The 22,302-nt window shown below is 50.9% G+C and overlaps 1 protein-coding gene and 2 non-coding genes across 3 annotated transcripts in view; 1 reads left to right on the forward strand and 2 right to left on the reverse strand.

The window, feature by feature from the left end:
- Window positions 1-272: 272 nt before the first annotated feature.
- On the reverse strand, window positions 273-355 carry trnas-gcu (transfer RNA serine (anticodon GCU)). The gene has a single exon. It is a non-coding gene; the product is annotated as a tRNA-Ser (tRNA).
- A 698-nt stretch (window positions 356-1,053) lies between these two features.
- trnar-ucg (transfer RNA arginine (anticodon UCG)) lies at window positions 1,054-1,145 on the forward strand. The gene is given in 2 exon segments: window positions 1,054-1,090; window positions 1,110-1,145. It is a non-coding gene; the product is annotated as a tRNA-Arg (tRNA).
- Window positions 1,146-12,728: 11,583 nt separating this feature from the next.
- LOC140723645 (NACHT, LRR and PYD domains-containing protein 3-like) overlaps window positions 12,729-22,302 on the reverse strand; it is a 90,404-nt gene continuing 80,830 nt past the window's right edge. Inside the window, exons 8-12 of the mRNA XM_073038218.1 lie at window positions 19,471-19,557; window positions 14,318-14,488; window positions 13,992-14,162; window positions 13,671-13,838; window positions 12,729-13,510 (exon numbers count right to left, since the gene is read on the reverse strand). Coding sequence (XP_072894319.1) covers window positions 13,423-13,510; window positions 13,671-13,838; window positions 13,992-14,162; window positions 14,318-14,488; window positions 19,471-19,557 — 685 coding nt within the window. The 3' untranslated portion in view covers window positions 12,729-13,422. The remainder of the gene's footprint in view (window positions 13,511-13,670; window positions 13,839-13,991; window positions 14,163-14,317; window positions 14,489-19,470; window positions 19,558-22,302) is intronic.

Below are 22,302 nucleotides of genomic sequence, written 5' to 3' on the forward strand. Positions count from 1 at the left end.
ATATTTTTTAAACTGAGGGACCCAAAACTGTTCACAATACCCAAGGTGAGGCCTCAGCCGTGATGGAATGGCGGAGATCGGTAAGCCGAATGGACCAATTTTGCTCCTATATCTTGTGGTATCGCGGCCAAATTTGGTGAGAAATTAATGATGAATATTGCTTTTCATGATTCGCGTAACAAACCGCCTGGTGTCCCTGTGACAAAATCTGGATGTTTTAAAAGTGACAGTGTTAAAGGTGGTCCCCCCCCCCCCCACGATAAATATCGGGACGACAAGGATGGGACTCGAACCCCACGCGTGCAGAGCACAATGGATTAGCAGTCCATCGCCTTAACCTTTCGGCCACCTCGTCTGCTTAAGGTTCACACATTTATGTTCAGATTCTCTGCCGATTTGCTTTGCTCGCCGTGCTTGCCAGAATTCATGGAAGTGGATAAGGACAGTTTAGAGAAATATGTGCCAACCACAGGAAACATGGAAATAAATTTTCAATAGCTTTGTTATCATATTGTTCGATTTAATGTAAACAGATATTACAGGAATTTGCCATCTGGTTCAAGAATGACGATATTCCGTGTATTGGGCAAATGCAATAACCCGATGACTACCGCATTTGAACGCGCTGAAGGCAACGTCCGCATCTGCGCAGCCGCAGATTGGAACACCCTAACGCTGAACCGACAGAAACACATGGCCGCCCGGTTCTGGAACGCCAAACCAACGGCTGAAATAGCTATAAAGAAATCGAGTTCCCTGTCAATAATGTATTGAATCTGGTGGACCATTGTCACTGATTCCAATCCCAGAATATAACGCCGCTGCAAGACAGGTGTGTGCCTTTGACAATTCCTTTCTGTGTGACAGAAATGGAATATTGAACAACCCAAAGCAGGAATGCATGGAGAAATATTGACACAACAATGATCGAATGCTTACCTGGGATGAAATCACTACAGGCGAGTACTTTTAGCTCGGTCAAGAAATCATTTTACAGGTGGAAACTCCTTGCAGCAGTCAGCATGTTCCCCCTTGGCCTTTCTCACAGAATACGGCCGTGTGGCCTAATGGATAAGGCGTCTGACTTCGGTGCTTGACTGGTGGAAGTCATCAGAAGATTGCAGGTTCGAGTCCTGCCACGGTCGTTTTGACAAACTGGCGGATTCTGTTCAGTCCCTGCAACATGATTGTCCGCGTGAGCAGATTTTATCGGCAATAATTCACCACACAGCACTGAGGGTGATTTCTTCCGGTTCCAACCCTCCTCCTCTCCGACACAGCACGCTGGTTATCTGCCTGATGTGGGATGTCTTTATCACTAATTCCCGAGCAGACAGCAACCGCCTCAACATCAGGAATCTTCACCGCTTCTCGAACCTTACCCTCACTGAATTTACTGCCCTCTAATCTCTCAGCACCGGTCCCAAAGTTACCATCCAACCTGCTGACAAAGTGCTGCTGTTGTAGAGTGACGGACTGACCTCCACCTGGCTGAGACTAGGCGGTAACTTTCACACACATCATGATGCCTACACCTCGAAGAATCCCGACTCCGGATCATCAGAGAACTGCATCCGGCATTATCACTGACATCATCAACTCCGGAGAACCTCCATTCACAGTGGATAACCCGTGTTTCCATTGTCCTGAACTGTCCGTTTCTACCTCCTACTCGATTCATAAGCCTAAATGTCCGGTTAGGCCCGTTGTCTCTGCCAGTTCCTGCCCCACTATCCTGTGTTCTTACAGCTCCAGTCCAAACTATGCTCCATAATTCAGCCCCTTCCCACTTACATTCCCGAAGCTTCCTGTGCTCTCGATCAACTCACAAACTTTCGATTCCCTGGCCCCGACCGTCGCATTTTCTCCATGGATTTCCAGTCCCTCATCAAGAGGGCCTTAAAACGCTCCACATTTCTAAAGGAAACAACCAACCAGCTTCCCTCTATCATCAGCACCCTCCGTCTGGCAGAACTGGTCCTCACCTCAACAGTTTCTCCTTCGGCTCCTCCCACTTACTCCAAATTTAATGGGTAGCCATGGACACCCGCATGTGTCCCATATTTGTCTCCCTTTTCGTTGCCTAAGTAAATCAGTCTACCAAACCAATGTACCACACCTTCACCGGTAACTCACCCCAGCGCTCCCAGCGCTACGTCGACCAATGTATTGCTGCCGCTTCCTGCATTCACACTGAGCTCGACAATGTCACCCACTTCGCCTCCAGCATCCACCCCGCCCGTGAACGTCCCACTCAATGCGAGCAAAGCAAAGGGAGAAGAAACCAGAGGTCCACGAGCCAGTCCTCATCGGAGGATCAGTGAGGGTGAACAACTTTAAATCCCCGGGTGTTCCTATTTCACAGGGTTCGCCCTGGACCCATCACAAGTGCAAATGCGAAGTAAGCTCGGCGGCGCCTCTGGTTTCGTCGGAGTTTGCGGAGATCGGCAGGACATCTGGAACGTTGACACATTTCTGTAAATGTGATACCGAGTGTATCGACTGGCTGCCTCATGGCTCGGTATGGGAACATCAATGTCAATGAACGTAAGTTCCTACAGAATGTGGTGGGTTCGGCCCAGTACATGTCTGGTAAAGCTCTCCCACCATTGAGCACATCTATCTTTAGGGACTTTGCCATTGCTTACATGGTGGGTGGTGGGCGCTGATGATTTTTGCTGAAACGTTGGGGGGGGGGGGAGGGGCTATTGATACCTTTGTTGTTGCTTCTGCTGCTTTATTATTCCCCTCAACCCCCATTTTCCCGCCTTCTGCCTGTGACCTTTGACGCCCTGACTGATCAGAAACTTTTGCTATATAAAAAACCCAATTGTTCCGCCTTTACAACCGTCCATAGCAATGAGTTCCCGAGATGGCAGAATTTTATCCTCATCTTTCTTCTAAAGGGGCACCCTTGTATTCTGAGGCAGTGCCGTCTGGCCCTAGACTCCCTCCACTATGTGAATTATTCCCACCACATCCATACTCTCGCAGTCTTTCAATATTCTATAGTTGTCAATAATATGCACCCACATTTAATCAAACGCTTCTCACACGTAATCCCTTTAATTTCGGGATCATACCGTCCCCATTGCATTATCAATGGGGACAGGAGAGGTTCCGGAGGATTGGAGGGTTGCCAGATGTTCTTCCCTTATTCAGGAAAGGGAGTAGAAATAGCCCAGGAAATTGTAGACCAGTGAGGCTTACTTCAGTAGTTGGTAAGCTGATGGAAAAGATCCTGAGAGGCAGTATTTATTGACATTTGGAAAGGCATAATATGATTAGGAATAGTCAGCATGGCTTTGTGAAAGGCAGGTCGTGCCTTACAAACCTGATTGATTTTTTTGAGGATGTGACTAAACAAATTGATGAAGGTAGAGCAGTAGATGTAGTGTATATGGATTTCAGCAAGGCATTTGATAAGGTATGTAACACTTACCCAACAGGCTGGTATATGTCTAGGGGAAAAGGAGATCCAGCCACACACCAACCCACCTCCCGTACACGCAGGTGCTGTGAGAATCGAGTTTATGCCTCGCGCCCGCCAACAGTATCAAACCCACAACAAATACCGGCATGAAATACACTTTAAAGAGTTTACTAAGATTAAAAGAGTATTAGGCAATACTATATATATATATATATATATATACAAGAAAAAAACAAAAGACGCCAACTTATCAAAGTTCAGTCAGTTTAGTGCACATCGGTGGAGCTCATCCAGCGAACCATTCGACTCCTCGTCGCTTGCCCTCCCGACTTCCACGTCTTCCACCTCGGACTCCCCGGTGGTCGTCCGAGCGCACGTCCTCCTTCCTCGGCGTCTCCCTCCCCCAGGTTCCCAGCCTCACAAAACACAATAACATTCCCCATTGATTAACAAATGAATACAATTACCATATCAGCCATTCTAAAGCGAAACAACGGCGAGAGAAACATTTAACAGACAAAGAAACATCCCTACTCGTAACAAACCAAAGAAGCCCTTTTTAGTAATATACACAGGACATTGTACATTCTCTCCCCACCAGCAAATGTCATGCCCTCATGGCATTACTAGAGTTCCCCAAAGCTTCTTGCAACACACAAAACGCAACCCAGGTGCAGAAAGCAGTGACATAACTACCCAGAGCAGTTGAAATCACACTCGGTTCTCCTGGTACCACATATGTCAACCGCTCTGGGGGGCGCCTAATCCTCTGAGATCTCCATACCCCTTCTGCCCCACTGGGCTCCCTCTTCACCTGCGAACCCACTGTCTCGGACACCCTAGGTCTACCTGACAGACCCTCACCCCCTTCCTCACGGGGGTCCTCCCTCACCTGAGATCTCCCCGGCTCACGCTCGGGCTCCACCCTCTCTCCCACCAATGTTGGCTGCCTCTCCATCTGAGCCTCAAGACCTTCCCTCCTCTCACCCAATTCAGTATGGGAAGGGCCAGGAGTCTCCTCTCCTGGTACTGGAGCACCAGCGAATGGGAACAGGGTCCACTCATCTGAGTCGTCCTCTTCCGAATCGGTAGCCATTTCCGGGCGAGGGACCCGTCCCCGCTCTTCAGCAGCGGGCTCTTCCCTTTCTCTGTGCCCTCGCAGAGTCCTTGTACTGGGCGCAACCTCCCACTCTGGCTCCATATCCACCTGCACCGCTTGACCCAGCGGCAGCAGGTGATTCCGATGGAGTACCTTGATAGGCCCTTTCCCATCCTCAGGTTTCACCCTGTAAACTGGCAGGTTCGGCATCTGGCTCTCTATTACATAGGGGCTGGCCGCCCATCGATCTGACAACTTGTGCTTACCAGGGAGTCCCAAATTCCGTAAAAGGACCCGGTCGCCCGGCAATAATTGAACAAACTTCACCTTTCGATCATACCGCATCTTATTCCTCCGATTTTGTTTGGTAGCCGCCGCCTCGGCCAACTCGTACACCCGCTGTAACTCCCTCTTCATGTCGGACACATACTTTAGATGGGACTTCCTGGGTAATTCACCCACTTCACCCCCAAAACACAAGTCAATGGGCAACCTCGCTTCCCGCCCGAACATCAGATAATAGGCTGAATACCCTGTAGCATCATTGCGAGTACAATTGTAACAGCGAACCAATTGTCCAATATGACGACTCCACCTGCTTTTCTGCCCAATCTCCAGCGTCCCAAGCATATCCAACAGGGTCCTGTTGAACCTCTCTGGCTGAGGATCTCCCTGTGGGTGATAATGGGTAGTCCTGGATTTCTGAACCCCAAGCATAGTCAGTAATTCATGGATAAGGCGGCTCTCAAAGTCCCGTCCCTGATCACTATGGATTCGCCTGGGAAGACCGTAATGAACAAAATACCTCTCCCATAACACCTTCGCCACTGTCGTCGCCTTCTGATCCTTAGTGGGAAATGCCTGAGCATAGCGAGTGTAATGATCGGTGATGACTAAGACATTCGCGGTGTTGCTGGTGTCAGGCTCAATCGACAGAAAATCCATACATACCAGGTCCAGAGGTCCCGCACTCTGCAAGTGCGACAGTGAAGCCGCCAACGCGGGCAGGGTCTTCCTCCGGATGCAACGACTGCATCCCTTAAAGTATTCTTCAACTTCCCCCCTCATCCGGGGCCAGTAGAACCGGTCTTTGAGTAATCCATAGGTCCTTTCCACCCCCAAGTGTCCAGAATCATCATGTAGGGCCTGGAGTACAGCCTGCCGATACTCCTAGTGCAGGACCAGTTGCCAACAGTGGGGTTGGTCCGGAGGCGCCGTTACCCGGTACAAGATTTGGTTCTTTAACTTCAACCGAGACCACTCCTTCAACAACAGAGGCACGAATGGGTGTTTCGCCTTCTCAGCCAACGCCCCATCCCCCTTCTCGACCACTCTCCACACTGTGCCAATGCCCGGGTCATTTTGCTGAGCAGCTGCCACTTCCCCTGGACTCAGTTCCGGCAACTGTTTAGTCCGCAGTGCGTTCAAGTCACAGTAAACTAGGGGTATGGCGTCGTCAAAACCCCCCAAATGGTCCACGGCTCGTTCCAGCCTCCCTCTTCCCTCGGCCTTCACGGTGATAGCAAACTGGCACATCGCCTTCACTCGAGGGGCAGGGACACTCTCCCACTCCTCGTCCCTCTCCTGTTCCCCCGGCTCCCGACGTGACAAAGCATCCGCATCGACATTCTTGCTTTCGGGGCGGTACCTCAGGCTGAAATCATATACCGACAAGGCCGCCAGCCACCGATGTCCTGTGGCATCCAGCTTCGCTAAAGTCAAAATATAAGTGAGAGGATTGTTATCCGTTCTCACCTCAAACTTGGCTCCGTACAGGTAATCGCCCAACTTGTCCACCACTGCCCACTTCAGCGCCAGGAACTCCAACTTGTGAGTGGGATAGTTTCTCTCCGATGGCGACAAGCTTCGGCTGACAAAGGCTACCGGCCTCAATGCTTTGCCATGCACCTGGTACAGAACAGCCCCGAGATCCTCTCGACTGGCATCCGTGTGCAGCACATATGGCTTCTGGGGATCGGCAAAAGCCAACACCGGGGCCTGGGTCAGTGCCCTTTTCAAAGATCGGAATGCCTCTTCACATTGATCATCCCATCTCGAGCCAAAAGGTTCCGCCGGGTTCCAGTATCCTCCAGCGTCCTGACTCTGGTCTCCCGTCCTTTTCTATCCCACCGGGGGATAGCCACACAACAGCTGAGTCAACGGGTGACACACTTTGGCGTATCCTTTCACAAATCGCCGGTAATACCCACAGAACCCCCAAAAATGAGCGCAGGGCGCCCACTTTCTGGGGTCTCGGCCAGGTGGTCAGGGCCTCTATCTTGGTTGGATCAGTAGCCACTCCCTCTCGCGAAATGATATGACCAACGTAGCTAACCGACGACTTGCAGAACTGGCATTTGTCCAGGGAAAGCTTCAACCCTTCTTCATTAAGCCGGCCCAACACCTTCAACAGCCTCTCCTCATGTTCCTCCAAAGTCGATCCAAACACTATCAAATCGTCCAGGTACACCAGCACCTCTGACAGATTCATATCCCCCACAGTTCTCTCCATGAGCCTCTGGAAGGTGGCTGGGGCTCCCGATATGCTTTGGGGCATTCGTTCGAACTGAAAGAACCCCAGCGGGCAGATAAAAGCGGTCTTATCTTTATCGCCCGCACTCATCGGGATGTGGTAATACCCACTTCTTAAGTCTAGCACACTGAACCACTTAGCACCGCTCAGGCAGGCCAACGCATCCTCGACTCTTGGGACAGTATATTGATCAGGGACAGTTCGCCGATTCAACGTCCTGTAGTCAACACACATGCGCACTCTCCCATTCTTCTTCCGTGCCACCACTATTGGGGACGCATAAGGACTTCGGGACTCAGCTATGATTCCGGCCTCCTTCAACTTGCACAAGTGCTGCCGCACGTCCTCAACATCTGCCGGAGCCAGCCGCCGGGATCTCTCTCGGAACGGGGTGTCCTCCGTCACCCGGATGGTGTGGCGAGTGTTTTTGGAGCAGCCAACATCAAACTCGCCCCGAGAAAAAACAGCTTCCATCTTCAGCATCGTCACCACTAGCCTGCGTTTCCACTCCGGCGACACAGGGGAATCCCCGAAGTTAAAGACTTCAGCGGTCAGCTCCCTTCTATGCTCCGATCCCTCCCCGTTAGGGGTCCTCACTGGTGCGCTAGACATTACCGTCACCAGGAACAGATGTGCTAGCGGCATTCCCCTCTTAAAGGTGATTTCTCTTGCCGTGGTGTTCCTGACAGTTATAGCTATATGCCTCGCATGTACCACCCCTGGTCTCTGCACTTCGGGCCTCACCAGCGCCCCCGCCAGAAATCGTGTCTCCTCTTCAAGATCGTCCGGGGCGTCTACTAACAGGGCTTCGCCCGTCGGCACTCCTGGGAATCTGGGGGTCCCCATCACTAGTGCTACCTCCCCTGGTCGGATCACCTTGGGCCTCGCCTGCGTACACCACACCGTCCCTCTTTTACACTCCGGGTCCAGCCCTAGAGAGGCAACCCCTTCTTCGAACACTGCTCGAAACACTGGATGCACCGAGAGGGTCTCAAGAAAGTCTTCCCCCCTTTTCTCCTTACAAGCTCCCAGGAGCCATCGCACAACGGGTGAGTTAGTCCCCACCAGGAGGGCCGCACCACCGGTTTCCACCGGGTCAGGACACACCAACACCAACGTCTCAATAGCTTCGGACACTCCCACATCGCCCTCCGAGAACTCCAATCTCACTGACAGGTACCCATCGTACGGGTAGTCACACTCGCTCACACCCCAAATCTGCAGGGCGTCAAATGGGGTTATGGGCAAATGCTTTAGATATTGGTTGTTGAAAGACCGGTACAATAAGGTCACATGCGATCCCGTATCAAGAACGGCTTTTGCGTAAACTCCCTCTATCCGTAGACCCACACTGGCACGGGGTCCTACCAGCCCATCCAGAATAGAGGCGTGGGCACCCAGTGGTCCCCTGGCTGAACTCTGGGAACGTGTTCCTCCAGAGGCTCCAGTCCGTTCCCTCACTGAGCCTCTCCTAAGTTTCCCGACATCTCTCCCTTCTTAGTCGCAGGGGGGCTTGTCCTCCGCGGAACTCCTTGTCTCTCACAATCCCACCTAAAGTGGCCCTCCTCTCCAAAGCTATAGCACACCCTCGGCCGCCCACAGTCCCGCCTGAAATGCCCCTCTTTCCCACAGTTAAAGCACACGCTGCCTGCCGCCCCTCCTCTCCCAGGACGACTCCCGCTCCCAACCTACTGCACTGGTCGCCCCTGAGAGTGGGTACCTCCCCTGTCCCTCCCCTCCAGAGGGGTTCTCTAACCCCCGGTGAGTTGTCATTCCTCCACCCAGCCACCACTTCCTGTATGGCTGAGGATCGCTCCCTTAGGCCCGCGCCCCTTTTTCGCCTGAACGCTCTCTCTTGCTCCCACACCTCTCTAATCAGTTGCCCGAACGATGGAGGGGGGCCTTTCCTATAAGTCTGCCGGATAGTCCACGCCACCTTGTCCTCCTCCAGAGAGCCATTGAATAACTGACTCATCCTCACGCTAGCCACGTCAGGCGCCTTCACTACCCCCCGGCGCCGCAGCCCCGAGAGCATCCCCTCCATCCTAAATATGTACTCGGAGAGCTTTTCCCCTCTCCATTGTTCCAGGCGTTGGAACTCTGCTAAAAGCAGCCAGGGTTCCCCTGACAACCCAAACGCTCCCTCCAAAACTTCTATACATTCCTCCACTGAGGCCCCAGACTTTTCAGCTTTCAACTCCCGGACTGTTTTGGCTGCTAAACCCCTTAAACTTCCCACCAATCGCTGCCTCTTCTCCTCCTCCGAGCCTGGCCACTCCTCTAATATCAAGGACGTATGCTCGATCCAGGTCTCATAGTCCACCTCCCCGTCCGGAGTCGGATTGGCTCCGGAGAACACCTCCAGCTTCAGCCGTGGCCTCTCGGCCACTCCCACCAGGGAGTTAAGTGCGGCTGCCAGCTCGGAGGCTTCCACCCTACCTGGGGAGCGGGGCCTAGTCACGACTCCCTCCTCCTTCCTCCCTTTGCAAGTGCCTGCCACCTCTCCGGGGTTTTCCTCTAGCTCTAGCTCCTCCTCCGATGTCTCCTCAGCCTCATCCTCGGAGAAGGGGTGGAGTCCCCACAGCCCCTCCTCCCCCGGTACACTGACCGTCGCCGGCAGTTCCAACGTCCTGACGTCAGCACTCGTACTAACCAACACCCAGCTAGACTCCATCTCTTTACCACACCGTCTAGTTACCAATTCTACCTGCCCCATACCCTTCACCAAACTTAACCCCCGCACTGCCGCGTCTCCCGAAACTCGAAAATCCACTCCGCTCACTAAGCATGCGTACTGTACCGGTACACCTTCAAATCCGCACCAGCGAACAATTTTATCTCTGTCCATCTGCGCTCTGCTGCCTGCGCGATTCCACAGCCCCCTGACAATCCAATCGCGGGCGAACACCCCACAAATGTAACACTTACCCAACAGGCGGGTATATGTCTAGGGGAAAAGGAGATCCAGCCATTCACCAACCCCGCCTCCCGTACACGCAGGTGCTGTGAGAATCGCGTTTATGCCTCGCGCCCGCCAACAGTATTAAACCCACAACAAATACCGGTATGAAATACACTTTAAAGAATTTACTAAAATTAAAAGAGTATTAGGCAATACAATATATATGCAAGGAAAAAGCAAAAGGCGCCAACATCAAAGTTCAGTCAGTTTAGTGCACTCGGTGGAGCTCAACCAGCGAGCCATTCGACCCCTCGTCGCTTGCCTCCGACTTCCACGTCTTCCACCTCGGACTCCCCGGTGGTCTTCCGAGCGCACGTCCTCCTTCCTCGGCGTCTCCCTCCCGACTCCCTTCACCCCCAAGCCCGCGCAACCCCTCCCCCAAGTTCCCAGCCTCACAAAACACAATAACATTCCCCATTGTTTAACAAATGAATACAATTCCCATATCAGCCATTCTAAAGCGAAACAACGGCGAGAGAAACAGACAAAGAAACATTCCTACTCGTAACAAACCAAAGAAGCCCTTTTTAGTAACATACACAGGACATTGTACAAAACGGGAGTATGTGATGGGACGTTGTGGAGGGAGCTTCACTCTGTCTGATCCCGGGAGTGTGTGATTGGACGTGTGAAGTGAATTTCACTCTGTGTGTGACTCCTGGGCTGTGTGATGGGACGGGTGGAGGGAGATTCACTCTGTGTCTGAGACCAGGAGTGTGTGTTGGGATGGTGCGGAGGGAGCTTCTCTCTGTGTCTGAACCCGGGAGTGTGTGATGGGACAATGTAGAGGTAGTTTCCCTCTGTGTCTGACCCCGGATGTGTGTGTGATGGGACGGTGTGGAGGGAGATTCACTCTGTGTCTGAGACCATGAGTGTGTGTTAGACCTTGCAGAGGGAGCTTCTCTCTCTGTGTCTAACAACGGGAGTATGTGACGGGACGTTGTGGAGGGAGCTTCACTCTCTGTCTCATCCCGTGAGTGTGTGATTGGACTTGTGGAGTGACTTTTACTCTGTGTGTGACTCCCGGGTTGAGTCATGGGACAGTGGAGGGAGATTCACTCTGTTTCTGAACCCGGGAGTGTGTGATGGGACGGTGTTGAGGGAGCTACACTCTCTGTCTGATCCCGGGAGTGTGTGATTGGACGTGTGGAGTGAGATTCACTCTGTGTGTGACTCCTGTGCTGTGTTATGGGACAGTGTCAATGGAGATTCACTCTGTGCCTGACCCCGGAAGTGTGTGATGGGACGGTGTGGAGGTAGTTTCACTCTGTGTCTGTTCCAGGGTGTGTGTGTGACGGGACGGTGTTGAGGGAGCTTCACTCTCTGTCTGATCCCGGGAGTGTGTGATTGGACGTGTGGAGTGAGATTCACTCTGTGTGTGACTCCTGTGCTGTGTTATGGGACAGTGTGAATGGAGATTCACTCTGTGCCTGACCCCGGAAGTGTGTGATGGGACGGTGTGGAGGTAGTTTCACTCTGTGTCTGTTCCCGGGTGTGTGTGTGACGGGACGGTGTTGAGGGAGCTTCACTCTGTCTGATACCGGGAGTGTGTGATTGGACGTGTGGAGGGAGTTTCACTCTGTGTGGGACTCCCGTGCTGTGTCATCGGACAGTGTGTAGGGAGATTCACTCTAAGCCTTACCCCGGGAGAGTTTGCTGGGACGGTGTGGAGGGAGATTGTCTCTGTGCCTGACTCCAGGAGTGTGTGATGGGACGGTGTTTTGAGAGCATAACTTTGTGTCTGATCTGGGAGTGTGTGATTGGACAATGTGGTGGTAGCTTCCCTCTGTGACTGACCACGTGTGTGTGTGTGTGACGGGACGGTGTGGAGGGAGATTCACTCTGTGCCTGAGACCAGGAGTGTGTGACGGGACGGTGTGGAGGGAGATTCACTCTGTGTCTGAGAAGAGGAGTGTGTGTTTGGTCGGTGTGGACGGAGCTTCACTTTGTGTCCTAACCCGGGAGAGTGTGTTGGGACGGTGTGGAGGGAGATTGTCTCTGTGCCTGACTCCAGGAGTGTGTGATGGGACGGTGTTTTGGGAGCTTAATATTGTGTCTGATCTGGGAATGTGTGATGGGACAATGTGGAGGTAGTTTCCCTCTATGACTGACCCCGGGTGTGTGTGTGACGGGACGGTGTGGAGGGAGATTTTCTCTGTGTCTGAGACCAGGAGTGTGTGATGGGACGGTGTGGAGGGAGCTTCACTTTCTGACTGATCCCGGGAGTGTGTGACTGGACGTGTGTAGTGAGTTTCACTCTGTGTGTGACTCCCGGGCTGTGTCATGGGAGAGTGTGGAGGGAGATTCACTCTGTGTCTGAACACGGGAGTGTGTGATGGGACGGTATTGAGGGAGCTTAACTTTGTGTCTGATCTGGGATTGTATGATGGGACAATGTGGAGATAGTTTCCCTATGTGTCTGAGACCAGGAGTTTGTTCTGGGACGGTGTGGAGGGAGATTTTCTCTGTGCCTGTCTCCAGGAGTGTGTGATGGGACGGTGTGCAGGGAGATTGTTTCTGTGCCTGACTCCAGGAGTGTGTGATGCGACGTTCTGGAGGTAGCTTCACTCTGTCGGATCCCGGGAGTGTGTGATTGAACGTGTGGAGTGTGTCAGTGTGAGGAGCTCCGACCCACTGTTGCAGTGCACAGGGTGCGGGGGGCAGCAGAAACCTCAAATAAAACTCGAGTCCGGCACCAGGACAGGAAGTTACAGCGGTTTATTGATTTCATCATGACAAATGTAAATTAAACCATGTGTGAGCTGCTGACGTGCGGGAATAAATAAGCTGCTCCCGACTCACTCACAGTCACACACAATTAACTGACCGGCGACAACGAGTGACCGGTTGAATAATCAGTCCCGTTTCTCACCGTCACTCTGCATCGGGGAACCGATGATTATAAAATCAAACTTCAGGGCGGTGTCCGGGATCACTGCAGATCCAGGGTCACTGCCGAGGGATTTGTCAACTTAACATCATTATATCGGCCAGGCTGCCGAATGCACCGTCCTCAGCAAAGGGAGCAAAAGCATTCTCTCCCGGGATCATCCCACCCCGGGACACCGGTGTCCCAGACTGAGTCCCGGCCCCCGGGCTCTTCCTGTCTGGGTATTTCTCCGGGGTGTCACGTGGGTGGGGTCTCGTACACGCACATCCGGCGGAAGCTGCCCCGCCGGATAACAGGCGGAAACATGTAACTGCGGGAGCGCTCCGAACGACACACAGCGCGAGACCTGAGCCGGTTCCGTTAAAACCGCTCGGAATCACCCCCGGCGCGCGGCCATTAAAGGTAAGGGCGGGACGTCCCCACTCTCAGTCCGGGTCTGACTTCCTGCAGAGATCTCAGTTCCTTCCTCCCGGTCTCACTGAACTGATTCACCACATTCAGATGTTCAGATCCCCACTCTCAGTCCGGGTCTGACTTCCTGCAGAGATCTCAGTTCCTTCTCCCCGGTCCCACTGAACCGATTCTCCACCAGCCTGAAGCAGATGGGAGAATAAAGATGAAATAAACAGATTACACAACAGTGTCAGTAACAGGGGACCGGGGTTAATGTTTCAATAACACTCACAAACATCACTAGAAAACCCGCGGATCCGCTGATATTTTATCACATTGAACATTAACACAAACACTCACCAGATCCGCTCCAGACTCGGGAGGGTCAGTATGAGGCGGCAGAGAGCGGGGACAGATCGGTCTGTGAGCGAGTTGAATGTCAGGTCCAGCCAAGTCAGTGATGGGTTTGTACTGAGAGCGGAGACGAGATCCTCGGCACCAGAATCTGTGAGACCGACATTGTCCAGCCTGGAGATGAGAGAGTGAGGGTGAAGGACACAGAGAGACAGAAGACGGTACAAATCCCCAGTGTTTATCAGTAACACAATTACTGATCACATTAATGTTCAGTGTCAGACATCCAGTGACTGTAAACACAATCTCCCACAGTCTGGTACTTACCACAGTTTCTGTATTTTACACTCCAGGCTCCTCAGAGCCGCAGACACCAGTTTCACTCCTGAATCTCCCAGTTTATTATAACGCAGGTCGAGCTCCGTCAGTGATGGGTTTCTACTGAGAGCGGAGGCGAAATCCTCGGCACCAGAATCTGTGAGACCGACATCCCTCAGCCTGGAGATGAGAGAGAGTGAGGGTGAAGGACACACAGAGACAGGAGACGGTACAAATCCCCAGTGTTTATCAGTAACATAATTACTGATCACATTAATGTTCAGTGTCAGACACCCAGTGACTGTAAACACAATCTCCCACAGTCTGGTACTTACCCCAGTTTCTGTATTTTACATTCCGAGTTCCTCAGAGCCGCGAACACCAGGTTCACTCCTGAATCTCCCAGTTTATTTTTACCCAGGTCCAGCTCCGTCAGTGATGGGTTTGTACTGAGAGCGGAGGCGAGATCCTTGGCACCAGAATCTGTGAGACCGACATCCCACAGCCTGGAGATGAGAGAGAGTGAGGGTGAAGGACACAGAGAGAAAGGAGACGATACAAATCCCCAGTGTTTATCAGTAACACAATTACTGATTATTTTCTTCAGCACGACTGTGCAAGTCGACCAGTGAGAACAGTGAGAAGAACTTAAAAGGAAGACAGATTTACAGAGCGAGCATCAGAGGAGCGGGAGACAGAGTAGGAAGGCTTTGGCTCAACGGGTCTTCGGCGATAAAGGGTCGAGGCGAGGTAGGTTATCTGTTTACAATACAGACAGAGAGTATGTGTGTGAGGCTGGTTTTCTGTGCTCGGTGTCAGATGTGGGAGATCCTGGAGACTCCCAGCCTCCTGGACGGCAACATCTACACCCGGCGTGTCGAGCTGCAGCTCCTTAGGGACCGAGATAGGGAACTGGAGATGCAGCTCCATGACCTTCGTCTGGTCAGGGAGAGCGAGGAGGTGATAGAGAGGAGTTACAGGCAGGTGGTCACACCGGGGCCAGGGGAGACTGAAGAAGTGGGTGACAGTCAGGAGAGGGATGGGCAAGAAGCAGATACTAGAGTACCCCTGTGGCTGTACTCCTTGGCAATAAGTACTCCTGTTTGAGTACTGCCGGAGGGAGAGCAACAACAGCTACACCTCTGGCACAGAGTCTGGCCCTGTGACTCAGAAGGGTAGGGAAAGGAAGAGGATGGCAGCAGAGATAGGGGACTCTATAGTTAGGGGGTCAGACAGACTATTCTGTGGTCGCAGGAAAGAAACTCAGATGGTAGTTTGCCTCCTAGGTGCCAGGGTCCGGGGTGTTTCTGATCACGTCCAAGATATCCTGCAGTGGGAGGGAGAACAGCCAGAGGTCGTGGTACATATTGGTACCAGTGACAGAGGTAGGAAAAATGAAGAGGTCCTGAAAACAGACTACAGGGAGTTAGGAAGGAAGTTGAGAAGCAGGACCTCAAAGGTAGTGATCTCAGAATTACTGCCTGTGCCACGCAACAGTGAGAATAAGATTAGGATGAGGTGGAGGATAAACACATTGACTGAGGGATTGGAGCAGGAGGCAGGGATTCAGATTTCTGGATCATTGGGACCTCTTTTGGAGCAGGTGTGACCTGTACAAAAATGACGGATTGCACTTGAATTCCCGGGGGACCAATATCCTGGCAGGAAGGTTTGCTAAGGCTACTGGGGAGAGTTTAAACCAGAACTGCTGGGGGGAGGGAGCCAAGTTGATGTGATGGAGGACAGGAAGGTTGGCTCACAAATAAAGAGAATTTGGAGATAGTGTGAAAGGGAGGATATGCAGGTGATAGAGAAGGGAGGCACTCAGTCCGATGGTTTGAGATGTGTCTATTTTAATGCAAGGAGTATGATGAATAAAACGGATGAGCTTAGAGCGTGGATCAGCTCTCGGAGCTATGATGTTGTGGCCATTACAGAGACTAGGATGGTGCAGGGGCAGGAATGGTTACTTCAAGTGTCAGGATTTAATTGTTTCAGAAAGGACAGGGAGGGAGGGAAAAGAGGTGGGGATGTGGCAATGTTGATCAGAGATAGTGTCATGGCTACAGAAAAAGAGGACGTCATGGAGGGGTTGTCTACGGCGTCTCTGTGGGAGGACATTAGGAACAGGAAGCGGTCAATAACTCTACTGGGTGTTTTGTATAGACCACCCAACAGTAACAGGGACATCGAGGAGCAGATAGGGAGACAGATTGTGGAAAGGAGTAACAATAACAGGGTTGTTGAGGTGTGAGAATTTAATTTCCCAAATATTGATTGGCATCTCCCTAGAGTGAGTGGTTTAGATGGGGTGGAATTTGTTAGGTGTGTTCAGGAAGGTTTCTTGAAGCAATATGTTGATAAGCCTACAAGAGGGGAGGCTGTACTTGATCTGCCATTGGGAAATGAACCTGGTTAGGTGTCAGATCTCTCAGTGGAGATCTTTTGGAGATAGTGATCACAATTCTATCTCTTTTACCAAAGCATTAGAGAGGGATAGGAACAGGCAAGTTAGGGAAACCTTTAATTGGAGTAAGAAGAACGATGAGCCTATCAGGCTGGAACTTGTAAGCATAAATTGGAAACAGATGTCCTCAGGGAAATATACCGAAGAAATGTAGAAAATGTTCAGGGGATATTTGTGTGGGGTTCTGAGTAGGTACGTTCCAATGAGACATGGAAAGGATGGTAGGGTACAAGATCCGTGGTGTACAAAGGCTGTTGTAAATCTAGTCAAGAAAAAAAGAAGAGCTTATGAAAGGTTCAAAAAATGAGGAACTGATATGAATCTGGAAGATTATAAGGCTAGCAGGAAGGAGCTTAAGAATGAAATCAGGAGAGCTAGAAGGGGCCATGAGCAGGCCTTGGCGGAAAGGATTAAGGAAAACCCCAAAGCATTCTGCAAGTATGTGAAGAGCAAGAGGATAAGATGTGAGAGGTTAGGACCAAACAAGTGTGGCAATGGAAAAGTGTGCATGGAACCGGAGGATATAGCGGAGGTATTTAATGAACTACATAGCACCATCCAGAGACAGAGAAGCAGTTTCAGCGATAGGTTGCTATCGATGCAATACTCCTCAGACAGGATGAAGAGATCAATACTCCCCAATGCCATTCGGCTTTACAATTCAACCGCCAGGAGTAAGATATGTTAAAGTGCCGGGGTTAGGACTCAATGTACTTAAGTAAAGTACTTAAGAACTATTTAAAAGCTATTATTAATGCTTTTTGAGAGAATGATTCAGATGCATATCATATTTTTACTGAGTTAAGTATTGTATGTAATTAGTTTTGCTACAACAAGTGTATGGGACATTGGAAAAAAATGTTGAATTCCCTCATGGGGATGAATAAAGTATCTATCTATCTATCTATTTGCTTCAGCATTCATGACGGAAAAGGATCTTGGCGATTGTAGGGATGACTTGCAGTGGACTGAAAAGCTTGAGAATGTAGATATTAAGAAAGAGGATGTGGTGGAGCTTTTGGAAAGCATCAAGTTGGATCAGTCACCGGGACTGGAAGAGATGTACACCAGGCTACTGTTAGAAGCGAGGTAGGAAATTGCTGAGCCTCTGGCGATGATCTTTGCATCATCAATGAGGATGTGAGAGGTTCCGGAGGATTGGAGGGTTGCGGATCTTGTTCACTTATTCAAGAAAGGGAGTAGGGATAGCCCAGGAAATTATAGGCTAGTGTCTTACTTCAGTGGTTGGTAAGTTGATGGAGAAGATCCTGAGAGGTAGGGTTTATGAACATCTGGAGAGGCAAAATATGATTAGGAATAGTCAGCATGGCTTTGTGAAAGGCAGGTCGTGCATTACGAGCCTGAATGATTTTTTTGAGGATGTGACTAAACACATTGATGAAGGAAGAGCAGTAGATGTAGTGTATATGAATTTCAGCAAGGCATTTGGTAAGGTACCCCATGCAAGGCTTATTATGAAAGTAAGGAGGCATGGGATCCAAGGGAACATTGCTTTGTGGATCCGGAACTGATTTGCCCACAGAAGACAAAGAGTGGTGGTAGATGGATCATATTCTGCATGGAGGCCGGTGACCAGTGGAGTGCCTTAGGGATCTGTTCTGGGACCCCAAGTCTTTGTGATTTTTATAAATGACCTGGATGAGGAAGTGGAGGGATGGGTTAGTAAATTTGATGATGACACAAAGATTGGGGGTGTTGTGGATAGTGTGGAGGGCTGTCAAAGGTTACAACGGGACATTGATAGGATGCAAAACTGGGCTGAGAAGTGGCAGATGGAGTTCAACCCAAATAAGTGTGAAGTGGTTCACTTTGGTAGGTCAAATATGATGGCAGAATATAGTATTAATGGTAAGTCTTGGCAGTGTGGAGGATCAGAGGGATCTTGGGGTCTGAGTAGATAGGACACTCAAACCTGCTATGCAGGTTGACTCTGTAGTTAAGAAGGCGTACGGTGTATTGGCCTTCATCAGTCGTGGGATTGAGTTTAAGAGTCGAGAGGTAATATTTAAGAGTTGAGAGGTTATGAGGGGGATAGATCGAGTTGACGTGGATAGGCTTTTTCCATTGACAGTAGGGGAGATTCAAACAAAAGGACATGATTTGAGAGTTAGGAGGTAAAAGTTTAAGGGTAACACAAGGGGGAATTTCTTTACTCAGAGAGTGGTGGCTGTGTGGAATGAGCTTCCAGTAGAAGTGGTAGAGGCAGGTTCAGTATTGTCATTTAAAGTAAAATTGGATAGGTAAGTAGACAGGAAAGGAATGGAGGGTTACGGGCTGAGTGCGGGCCAGTGGGAATAGGTGAGAGTAAGCGTTTGGCATGGACTACAAGGGCCGAGATGTCCTGTTTCTGTGCTGTAATTGTTATATGGTTATATGTTGCAGCAATATAGGACCCTGGGCAGACCCTACTTGGAGTACTGTGCTCAGTTCTGGTCGCCTCTCTATAGGAAGGACGTGGAAACCATTAGAAAGGGTGCAGAGGAGATTTACAAGGATTTTGCCTGGATTGGGGACCAAGCCTTATGAGAATAAGTTGAGTGAACTCAGCCTTTTCTCTTGGAGAGACAGAGGATGAGAGGTGATTTGATAGAGGTGTACAAGATAATGAGAGGCATTGATCATGTGGTTCGTCTGAGGCTTTTCCCCAGGGCTGAAATGGTTAGCACGAGAGGGCATAGTTTTAAGGTGCTTGGAAGTAGGTACAGAGGAGATGTCAGGGGTAAGTTTTTTTACGCAGAGAGTTTTGAGTGCGTGGAAAGGGCTACTGGAGGCGGAAACGATAGGGTATTTTAATTCCAGAATGGCTACATGGAGCTTAGAAATATAGTGGGCTATGGGTAAAACTGAGGTAATTATAAGGTAGTGACATGTTCGGCACAGCTTTGTGGCTTCTATTGTGCTGTATGTTTTCTATGTTTCATTGTTTCTGCTGATCACATTAATGTTCAGTGTCAGACACCCAGTGATTGTGAACACAATCTCCCACGGTCTGGTATTTACCGCAGTTTCTGTATTTTACACTCCGGTTTCCTCAGAGCCGCAGACACCAGTTTCACTCCTGAATCTCCCAGGTCATTCTCCCCAAGCCTGAACACAAACAGACAAATTGATGAACAAAGTGATTCAAACCGTGGGTTTGGGGGAATTTCTCTCGCTGGGATATTTCAGGAAACATTAAACCCTTCAGTAAATCACTGATCGGAGTTCCCATCTCAGTCATTCCCCTCACTGCCCAGCTCCAGTGTATTCACCAAATGTCGGTAATTTAGTTTGTCGGTGTGACCCTGTAAACTCTCTCATTTCCAGATGGCTAAACAAAATGTTCCTAACAGAAAAGCAGAAATGTCAATGGGACACAGTGAAATAGACCCACCCGAGCCAAAGGGATGGGGAAGAGAGATCCCACAAGAAGAGTGGGGGATGGGAACAGAGATCCCAACCGAGAAAGGGTGATGGTGAATAGAGATCCCACAGGAGGAAAGGGGGTGGGGAAGAGAGAGCCCACAGCATGAAGGGGGAAGGGAAAGGGAGATCCAACAGCAGGCTTGGGGAAAAGAGATCCCACAGGAATGAAGGGGGCAAGGAAGATAAATAATAACGGAGGAAGGAGGATGGGGATGAGCGATCCCGCACGAGGAAGGGGGTGGGGAAGAGAGATCCCACAGGTGCAAGGGGGTGGGGAAAAAAGATAGATCACTCAAGAGGAAGGAAGATGTGGAAGAGAGATCCCACAAGAAGAGTGGGGGATGGGAACAGAGGCCCCACAGGAGAAAGGGTGATGGTGAATAGAGATCCCACAGGAGGAAGGGGATGGGGAAGAGATATACCAGAGGAGGAAGGGGGATTGGGAAGTGAGATCCCGCAGGAGTATGTGGGATGGTGAAGGGAGATCCCACAGGAGGAAGGGGGATTGGGAAGTGAGATCCCGCAGGAGTATGTGGGTTGGTGAAGAGAGATCCCACAGGAAGAAAGGGGGTGGGAAAGATTGATTCCACAGCAGTACAGGAATGGGGTACAGAGATTCCACTAGAAGGAAGTCGGATGGTCAAGTGATCCAAAAGTATTAAGGCCGATGGGGAAGAGATATCCCACAGGAGGAAGGGGGGTGGGGAAGAGAGATCCCACAGGAGGAAGGGGGATGAGGAGGAGAGAGCCCACAGCATGAAGGGGGAAGAGAAAGGGAGATGCAACAGCAGGTTTGGGGAAAAGCGATCCCACAGGAAGAAAGGGGGTAGGGAAGATAAATAATAACGGAGGAAGGAGGATGGGGATCAGCAATCCCGCAGGAGGAAGGGGGTGGGGAAAAGAGATAGATCCCTCAAGAGGAAGGAAGATGTGGAAGAGAGATCCCATAAGAAGAGTGGGTGATGGGAACAGAGGCCCCACACGAGAAAGGGTGATGGTGAATAGAGATCCCACAGGTGGAAGGGGATGGGGAAGAGGTAAAACAAAGGAGGAAGGGGGATTGGGAAGTGAGATCCTACAGGAGTATGTGGGATGGTGAAGAGAGATCCCACAGGAGGAAGGGGGATTGGGAATTAAGATCCCACAGGAGTATGTGGGATGGTGAAGAGAGATCCCACAGGAGGAAGGGGGATTGGGAATTAAGGTCCCACAGGAGTATGTGGGATGGTGAAGAGAGATCCCACAGGAAGAAAGGGGATGGGGAAGATTGATTCCACAGCAGTACAGGGATGGGGTATAGAGATTCCACTAGAAGGAAGTCGGATGGTCAAGTGATCCCAAAGGAGGAAGGCCAATGGGGAAGAGATAAACCAGAGGAGGAAGGGGGATTGGGAAGTGAGATCCCGCATGAGTATATGGGATGGTGAAGAGAGATCCCAGAGGAGGAAGGGGGAATGAGAAGTGAGATCTCACAGGAGTAGGTGGATGGTGAAAAAAGATCCCACAGGAAGAAAGGGGGTGGGGAAGATTGATTCCAGAGCAGTACAGGGATGGGGTACAGAGATTCCACTAGAAGGAAGTCGGATGGTCAAGTGATCCCAAAGGAGGAAGGCCGATGGGGAAGAGATATCCCACAGGAGGAAGGGGGATGGGGAAGAGAGATCCCATGGCAATAAGGGGAATGGGGAAGCGAGATCCCAGAGGAGGAAGGGGGCTGTGGAAGAGAGATCCCAAAAGAAGAATGGGGGATGGGAAACAGAGATCCCACAGGAGGAAAGGGGATGGGGAAGTGAGATCCCATAGGAGTATGTGGGATGGGGAAGAGATATCGCACAGGAGGAAGGGGGGAGAATAAGAGAGACCCAACGTGAGGAAGGGGGATGGGGAATCAAGATCCAACAGCTGGAAGGGGGATGGGGAAGTGAGATCCCACAGGAGGAAGGGGGATGGGGAAGCGAGATCCCACAGGAGGAAGGGGGATGGGGAAGAGAGATCCCAGACCAGGAAGAGGGATGTGGAAGAGAGATCCCACAGGAGGAAGGGGAATGTTGCAGAGAGATCCCATAGGTGGAAGGGGTTGGGGAAGAGATAGATCCCACAAGAGGAAGGAAGATGTGAAGAGAGATCCCAAAAGAAGAGTGGCAGATGGGAACATAGGCCCCACACGAGAAAGCGTGATGGTGAATAGAGTTCCCACAGGAGGAAGGCGGATGTGGAAGAGAGATCCCACAGGTGGAAGGGGGTGGGGAAGAGATAGATCCCTCAAGAGGAAGGAAGATGTGGAATAGAGATGCCAAAAGAAGAGTGGGGGATGGGAACAGAGGCCCCACACGAGAAAGGTGATGGTGAATAGAGAACCCAAAGGAGGAAGGGGGATGCGGAAGAGAGATTCCAAATGAAGAAGTCAGATGGCAGAGTGATCCCAAA

This window comes from Hemitrygon akajei, unplaced genomic scaffold, assembly GCF_048418815.1.
Source record: "Hemitrygon akajei unplaced genomic scaffold, sHemAka1.3 Scf000122, whole genome shotgun sequence".
NCBI classification, from domain to species: domain Eukaryota; kingdom Metazoa; phylum Chordata; class Chondrichthyes; order Myliobatiformes; family Dasyatidae; genus Hemitrygon; species Hemitrygon akajei.